General features: G+C 35.8%; 2 protein-coding genes across 2 annotated transcripts; one reads left to right on the top strand and one right to left on the bottom strand.

Annotated features, from left to right (window-relative positions):
- Positions 1-1,266: 1,266 nt before the first annotated feature.
- On the top strand, positions 1,267-5,783 carry LOC125190131 (F-box protein 7). The gene is made up of 11 exons (XM_048087333.1): positions 1,267-1,330; positions 1,698-1,784; positions 2,087-2,196; positions 2,281-2,397; positions 2,470-2,566; positions 3,035-3,108; positions 3,630-3,683; positions 3,782-3,892; positions 4,215-4,273; positions 5,203-5,413; positions 5,487-5,783. The coding sequence occupies exons 1-11, from the start codon at positions 1,321-1,323 to the stop codon at positions 5,544-5,546; spliced, it is 990 nt and encodes a 329-aa protein (XP_047943290.1). The 5' UTR covers positions 1,267-1,320; the 3' UTR covers positions 5,547-5,783.
- A 54-nt stretch (positions 5,784-5,837) lies between these two features.
- On the bottom strand, positions 5,838-7,460 carry LOC125190132 (acetyltransferase At1g77540-like). The gene is made up of 2 exons (XM_048087334.1): positions 7,150-7,460; positions 5,838-6,197 (listed from the first exon to the last, which is right to left on the bottom strand). The coding sequence occupies exons 1-2, from the start codon at positions 7,384-7,386 to the stop codon at positions 6,126-6,128; spliced, it is 309 nt and encodes a 102-aa protein (XP_047943291.1). The 5' UTR covers positions 7,387-7,460; the 3' UTR covers positions 5,838-6,125.
- Between the last annotated feature and the right edge of the window lie 1,238 nt (positions 7,461-8,698).

Here is an 8,698-nt window from a genome sequence, read left to right as displayed (position 1 = left end):
TCGCCCCGCGAGGTCCAGTCCTCCGCCCTCCCACCCGCCCCACTCGAGTACACTCTCCATTCGCGTAACCATACGCGGGATCAGATGTGCAAGGTCTTCCAAGAGTGGAAGACCGCCACTGACCCCACGGAGAAGATGTTTCTTCACGAGATGCTCAAGAGCATGCAGGTTGATTTGGAAATCGCGAGGGCACGGCTAGCGAGTTCCGACGTGGGCTCAGATACCGGGGGCGGTGGCGGCGGCGACGGCCACGGCGACGGCGACGGCGATGAGGAGTAGAGAGTGGCGGGGCTCGTGTGTTGAAGCCCCTTTTTTTTTAAAAAAAATCATGTACTTTTTTTTAAAAAAATCTTTGTACTTTTTTTAATGGAATGGATTAATTTTCCCGTATATGTGTCGTAAATTTAATTCCGTATTTTAATCGTAATTTTAATTCCGTAAATGTAGTATATTTAAAAATATTTTTATTGCTTGCCGGCCTAAATCGATGTGACAGGTGAATTTTTTATTGTTGCTGACGTGGCAGGGGAGAGAATGGCTGGCCTATTGCTGGCCTAAGCACCATTGCGGATGCTATTATGTCTGGATGTCCATGTATAATTTATTGCACTATAAACTAATGGAGATGACCTCTTTTACTTAGTATTGCTATTGCAATGTAATTATATAAATACTTTCTAGAAATAAATAAATTAATTGACATATATAGCTAACAAATATTTTGTTCCATTTTATATGTTTAAACGTTTCTTTTTCTATAACACTTCTTCTATTGAAAGCATATGCTCCAATTAGTGTTCTTGTTTTTTTTTACTGAACGAGGGTGTCACATTTAATTTGAAAATTGATGTACTGGTTTAAATAGATTGGATATTTAAGATCGAAAATTTACAAATTAAACAACAGTAACGCGATGGAAGATATGTATATGAAACCTTAATCTTTTACTCTTACGTGAATAATGGGTATTGTGAGGCTATGAATTTATATGAAATGAGATGCTTGTTAGTTAAAATTTCCTAATTCGATTCCATTTTACGTATAAAAATGTTAAAAGTACATAACTGCAAAATTTAGAATACAAACTAGTAGTATAAAATTATGTTTAATTATAAAAATAAATTTAACCATAAATTAGTCATCATAATAGAAGCTCTGTTCTGGGGCAGAACGGTAATTTTAGCAGAGATTCAGTTACCGACCCGGAAGTATCGGGTCGGGTCACCCGCAGGTCATTGGTTCCCGTTTCTGTGTATCTGCTCTCTCCTAACTCCAGAAACAAAAACGAAGAAGAAAAGGAAAATTCACGAGCTTGGTTCAATGACTTCTGGTAATCACTCTCCATCTCATTTCCTATCTAATTATGTTTTTGCAGCAATAAATTCAATGAAACTTGAATTTACTAATTGTTTTGGTTTCGTATATGATCACTGTAATTTGTTGTTTACGGAAAGTTTGATTGTAAATTGAGAGAGGTATATTCTATGTTAGGCTGTTAGCAAGTATTGAAATTGATTGATGCAACCTCAATGCTACGGTGTAATTATTTTGGAAGTTTTCATGGTATTTAAAAATTTGAGGCGAATTATGTCGACAATCGTTGATCCGTTGAATTTTTTTAGTTTATCTAGTTATGTTTCTGCTGAATTGTACACTACGGATGCATGTTCTGAGCTAGCTAGTTTCATTGTTGTCAGATTATGCGGTTAAACTTGCTGCGGAGCTCGAATCAGCTTCGCGTTTGAAAGCTGCTCAATTCTTAGTGACGCAGAGGCCGTGGCTTGGTACTAAGTTAATCTCAGTTTTTCTTTCTCTGTGATTGTATGCTAGTACGTATTAGTCCAATTCCTATGTCAATTGTGTTGTGCGTTGTTTTCTAAATTTTAAGTTTGGGATTTTGAAGAGACAATTTTCTTGCTATTTGACCTGATCACGGGTGTTATTGTACAATAACCACGAAAACACTCCGATGATTTAGCGATTTTGAATGAAAATTCACTAAATCCCCCTTCGTCTCCACTTGTATCCGCCAGTGGTGATTTGGCCATTCAACTGAAACAGCTTGTCTTGGCTTCTTGCTCTGCAGATCTTTATGGGGTTAATGTCAGACCTGTTACTCCTTTCCGTAGCTTGAGCAAACCGTTTGTTGATACAGCACTTCTGCACCGCAGCTTGCCAGATGAGTTGCTTTTTGAGGTATGGCTCTGCTATGAAGTCTTGATAATCTATGGTTTTTGTAGCTTGTCAGGACATTGTGACTGTAGTTTACTCCCTCTGCAGATATTTTCGAAGATGAGTCCTTATACCCTTGGGAGGGCAGCTTGTGTTTGTCGAAAATGGAGGTATACTATCCGTAACCCTGTGTTCTGGCGAAATTCATGTTTAAGGGCTTGGCAGGTAACTGTTTAGTTACTATCTTTTCATTATTGACACGTGCTTATGTTCTTATATTTTGTCCATGCGCTGCAGCTGAATGGAATTGTGGAAAATTATAAGATTTTCCAATCGATGTATCATGGCTTATGGCGGAAAATGTGGCTTTTAAGACCAAGACTTCGGACTGATGGTAAAGTATTCTATTTGTAACTTTAAGTTGTTGTGTTTTGCATCATTTTCCCAATTTTCTGTAAATCTGCAGACGGGAGAAATAAAGCTTTTCAATTTTCCACTTCCAAATCTAATGGTTGCTCTCAACTCTAAACCCCTGTAAGAAACTTTGGGTTTAGGGCATGTGAAGTAGTCTATCTTCTCAAAATGCAAAAGAGCAGTTTGTTGACACAGCATCACATCAAAAGAACAAATAAGATAATCCTAATAAAACCTTGAGCATAAGAACTAATCAAACCTTTCAATGTGTTAGCCTTAATGGTATCTGGATGGGTGCGGGTTTTGTTGACATTAATTAAAAGTGCTTCTAGCCAGCTGTAGAGTTTTCTTTACGCGTTATAAGAATGACAATGATATAAATCTTCTACAACGTGTTCATCTTAGATCGAGTCTTGTACACTGCTAAATCTGTGACTTGGATTTCCAGGGCTTTATGTCAGTCGGAACACCTACATTCGTGTTGGGCTTGCAGAGGGGAGAACCACCAATCCTGTGCATATTGTATGGTTTTTTTGGCATTCTCTTTTCTGTTCAATAGAAGCCCAATAACTTAAGAGTCTGATCAATTATTTCTAGTTTTATGAGAGAAGGATGAAGTCGGGAAAGGGCCGATATATATCTATGGCTAATATCAAATGTAAGATCATTGTGTTCTATATCAGTCCAGTGACAGTTGGGTAGACTGTATATCATTTGAATTCAGTAAACAGTGGGTAGAAGGAAGAAAATCAAATTATTGTACATCTATGACCTTCCTTTGTGTGCTGTTAAACCTTAATTTTTGTTCCTTTACTAACTAAATAGTGAAGTGACTTGGGCATCATCTATGATTTTCTATTTTTTTAAGATTTTTGTGGGAAAATGAAAATGAAAATTTGAATAGACAGAAGTGGATAGCAGTCCTATGCTACTCTTCACTAATGTAGCTTAACTAAACTAAATTTAGAGCATTGTTTTTTCCCTACTTCACATTTGTTGTACTTTTTGTAATTGTGTAAGGAATTTTTGATCTCATTCTGCAGGTTTGTTATTACCGGTATATGCGATTTTATCCTTCTGGAAGGTTCCTCTATAAGGTCATAAGGAATAGTTGTTTTCAAAGCTTAGCAATTTCGGAACTACTTTACTATTGGGGAGTCTACTTACCATTAATCTCTTTGGTTTCTGTCAATAGAACTCGTCCCAAAAAGTAAAAGATGTTGCAAAATACATGAATGTTCGTTCAGCAAGATCTGAATCATCTGATAGTGTTTTTAGCGGACAATACACACTTTCTGAAGATAAGGTCAGTTTTACTTTTGCCATCCACTTCTAATTTTTTCTAATGATGTAACCCATGGAGGAGAAATTTATATTTCCATCTTTTGCTAATTAAGGTGGTATATGGCTATCCACTGAACTTATTTGCACGTGCGTGTATTGGATTAAACTTTTTGTTACTGGCTATTACTAGAACGAATAGTGCAGTAGCAATAAATGCAAGAATATTTACTTCTATAATCTCATTGGTTTTTACTTCACAATAACTCGTGATTTAATCTATGATAAATCTTTCGTCTATCATCTGTAAATTCAATGAATGAATGATTTAGTATTTCCACTCACAGGTTGAAGCTGCTATTCTGTATCCTGGCTTACGCCCAACTGTTTTAAGAATCCGCTTGAGGTATTTCCGTAGTTACTCTGCAATTAGTTTTCTTTTTCCAAGAGACCTTCTAGCACACCCCTTATAAGATTTTCAAGATAGAGACACTTTTTTATCAATTTTTGAGGTCTCATCAGGCTATCTAATTGATATATTAACTTTAATTTATGAAGACCAGTTTATATTCTGGTCAATCCTTCTATTAGAAAACTATATCTCTTGCGAACCCTTCAATGTATTTGATAAGTTATGGAAGCCACTGGTTTACTATTAAGTTTGTAACGAATGGACACAGTTGAGCTGGAAAACTTTGCCTCTTGAAACAAAGAAGTAGAAGTTGGAGATGTCAGGGGGTGGGCTATGTCCAGATTTTAGCTGTTTCTTAGAGAAATGGAAGCCCAAAACACATTTCCAAACACCCTCAATTTGCTTAATTTGATCCATAGACAGTTTTTTAATAGTACTTGCAAATTTTACCTAACTATCTGTTGGTCCGAATAACTGCTGTGGGTCATATGGATCACTGTCACTAGGGCCATAGGCAGAGGGAGTCTAGCACCCTTCGTATTCGTGGGGGGCATGAATGACAGGTCTTGACTGAACAGTTAAGTTTCTGTCGTGTGAATTGTGACAATAGTTTGTTCATTCCTTCCTTTCCATCTATCTCCTGGGGTTAACTACATTTTGCCCAGGAAGATTAATATCTGCATGTTAGAGTTATTGGCAGTCCTCATCTTTTACTATCAACACGAAGTTGATATTTTTATCATTATATTCTATGAGCAACGATCTTAGTTTGTGTTTCAGAGAAGTGTGATAACTTATGTTAGTCAGTCATATTTCATTACTCTACTGAATGAATGTTGGCCAATTATTTAGTGTCTGCATATAAATCTCAAGCAATGTTACTTTCTATTTACCATCTTTGTAATCAGTACCTTTGAAAATAGGTTAAGGGGGACTGTACAAGGCGCTAACAACAGAATGGATCTGATATCACTTGTCACAAGCGGCGTGAATGATGTCGAGGCCAGTGGATCCGATGAGGACATCCTCGGAGTAGTCGAGGGGTGGGAGGAGGATGAAACCCACAACCCTGACGTCCCAGCAGTTTCGCACAAGAGGGGTCTCACACCTTTCGTCTTTGTCCCATTCGACGAAGTAAGTAATCGCTATTGATTCCTCAATCCACCATTTTGATTGTTTCATCACAGAAATTTACAAATCATTACAGGTTGAAAAATCTGTATTGAACCTGCCTGTGGAGAAGATGGATTATTTTGTACCTGGTTGATCGCAGCCATCATCGGAGAACCTTTTCGTTGTAAAAGAGAAAGGATTGTTTATGGCATCTGTTGAATCACTACTACATGGTATGTACAAAGAAGTTGTGTTTTATCTGCTAAAACGTGTGTTATAGTTATTGTATGTAAAGGTTGTGGAAAATAAGTGCTATTCAAGAATTAGGCTTTTGGTCATGTGATAATGTATAAATACATTAGAGATTTTATAAATAAAAAACTTTGGTCAAGATTTCACATGTAAAATCTGCTGAGATATTAACAGGTGAGTTGTCTCATGTCTATGAAGTAAAAAGAGATCAATATAAATACTTCGTGAGCATCTGAGGTTGGATACTTGGATGTCTCACTTTCATGATTCATGTATTAGGTATGTTTCAATTTTGAGGTCGTATCAGTCTCTGTAAAATCTAATACAAATCTATCACAGACATACATAATTGTGTATAATCACAACACAAAACAGGATGCTCATCGTGGACAACATTATTCAAGCGCAAAATATGGTTAAAGGCGATGGGGAGAGTTCGACTGATGAGTTCAGATTCAAATACAGCATCAGCGAGGCATGATCACATGCTAGACTTGGGATCGTCCTTGTGCACTATTGAGTTCCAGTTTGGGTTTCGAGGAAGAAATGTATCCTGTCCAACCCACAAATTAGTTGCAACTTTTGAGAATCGACACTGAATTTCAATCAAAAGCATGAAACAAGAAAAATATTTGGCTAAATAGCACTCCAATATAGTCAAATACAAAGATAGTTGTATTAACTTTTGTATTTTGGGTATAATTGTATATCTGATGCAATCTCGGATTTATTGCAATTAAGATCCAGTTTCAATTTGCAGCAAATTAAACCAGCTCTTCTAAATTTTAATGCCAATGCTTAAATTGATATGCCAAGACTAATCACACGTGAAATAATTTTTCCGGTGGTTATAACAAATGGAACTCATTGAATTCAAACACAATGAAGAAGGTCGTTGCTAGTGCTTGAAGACAAAGACGGTGCAACATAAATAAAAGACGGTCGCCAACCGGAAGTAAACTCAGGACACATGAGGAACTAATAATCTCGAAGTTTAGAGGTATGTACTATGCTACAAATTGAAAAATTGGGTCTTCATTACAATAGTTTAAAATTAGATTAAAACTACATATATAAAAACTACAGCAAGACCCTAAGATTGGTATTTAACTAACAATCATGTTTGGTATAATATACATCGAATCATCATAATTATTTTAGCTTGATCATATATTATACACTTTGACCAATTAAAACACAAAAACTACAAGAACCTACATAAATTCTCCATTAATCAATCTAAAGTCATAATTCAGCATAGAATAAAAACTTACCCTCAATTTAAAAAGCTCCTAATTTGATAAAAACTTGGAATTTCGGCACTTTAAATTTCTTAATGACTAAATCATTGTAGTACTACAAAATTTGCCCTCAATTTTGACCTCTCCACTCAATTTCAACAAAACCTAGAATTTGGGGATGAAGAAAGAGTTTAAAACTCAATTTCGATTTCTCAAATTCAAATTCGCGCGAAGTTGATGAATGTTTGAAGATGAGGAGCTTACAGAGACATAAGAGCAGGTTGGAATGACGGAGAGGGAGTGATTTTGGGCGTGAGTGAAGGCGGCGGCGCAGAGATCGGCGGCGAGGCCTAGCCCCCTCTTGCTCGGCGGCACATACGTATGAGTTATGTCAATTACTTTGCTGCCCCTCACCTCGTATTCGATGTATGCTTTTTTATCTACGGTCTCGAATTTCCTCTGTGCTTCATTCCAGACTATCGTATTCTTCTCCTCCGCCATTCTTTCTCGCTCCGATTTGCTTTTCGTCTTCACAGGAAATTGTGAAATTGGAAATGTAATTGATGATTTTAAATTGGTGATAATTCACAATACTTGGGACATATTGGTCCTAAATAATTGACTAATTTTATATTTTAATAAAAATTAATAATTTTAATATTTTTATTGTATCTTGTATTTAATTCGTTTCCCGTTTATATATTACTCTCTCTGTCCCATTAGAAATGAAACGTTTATCCCAATTAAAATTAAACGTTTCCCAAAATAGAAATAACACTCTCTCTACTTTTTTATATCTCTTACTTTACTCTCTATTCGTTACCTTACAAAGCACCACTGCATAAAATCTTGTGTCGGAAACCAAATATTGCACTTGCATATTTATTGGAACGGAGAGAGTATTTATTTTCTTATCTACTCTATCATTTATATAATTGATTTATATTATTTTCTCTTTTGTATAAAAAAATATATTCTCTTTTACCCATACAATAGCTCATCTTGAAACGGTATGGGTTTTAATTCGCATGTAGTGAAAATAGTGTTCTATCTTATTAGTAGTGTTTATATTTAAAAATTTTCTTGATTAAAACTAGTCTATTTTATGGGATAATAATAAAAAATGATAAAAACTAGTCAATTTTTTTATGGGACAAATGTCAAAAATGATAAAAACTAGTGGTAGTAGAGTATATTTAAACTAGAGAGATGAAACTGGAGAATGGATGGAATATGTTGTAAACATCACTCAAAATATGTAAAGTTAAGGGTGGCGAAACGGGTTATCCGTGGGTACTCGCACCCGACAAGTCGGGTACTCGTACCCGATTTTAGCAAAAGTTGTTGTTCCAATACTCGGCCGGCGACATACTGGGATTATCCGATACCCGTGTCGGGTATCCCGTACCCGACATTGCGGGTACCCGTACCCGACCCGAAATCCTAATAAAAAATTTGAAAACCATAATAACCGTCAATGGTCCCTGATTTACTTTATTAATATCGATGGTAAACGTTGAATAAATTGAGAATAAAAGTGAAGGGACACTCTATAGCTAGTTCCTGTGAGTTTTCAATTGTATGTTCGTTGGAATATGATAATGTTTTAAAAGAACTCTCAGATTATACTATAAAGTATAAAGTACTTCCACTACTCCGCCTTAATAAAGACATTTCATTTTCTTCACTCATTTTGGAAATATAATAATATAAATATTCCTCTCTACATTATTATTTCTCTTACTTTATTTTTTCTCCGTTCTAAATATTTATTTTTAATTTTTCAAAATGAGTGCGTATATGGCTATTATTA

The sequence above is a fragment of the Salvia hispanica genome, chromosome 5 (assembly GCF_023119035.1).
Source record: "Salvia hispanica cultivar TCC Black 2014 chromosome 5, UniMelb_Shisp_WGS_1.0, whole genome shotgun sequence".
In the NCBI taxonomy this organism is placed as follows: Eukaryota; Viridiplantae; Streptophyta; class Magnoliopsida; order Lamiales; family Lamiaceae; genus Salvia; species Salvia hispanica.
Note: the sequence above shows the minus strand (reverse complement) of the source record. Positions and strands in the feature narration are given on the sequence as shown.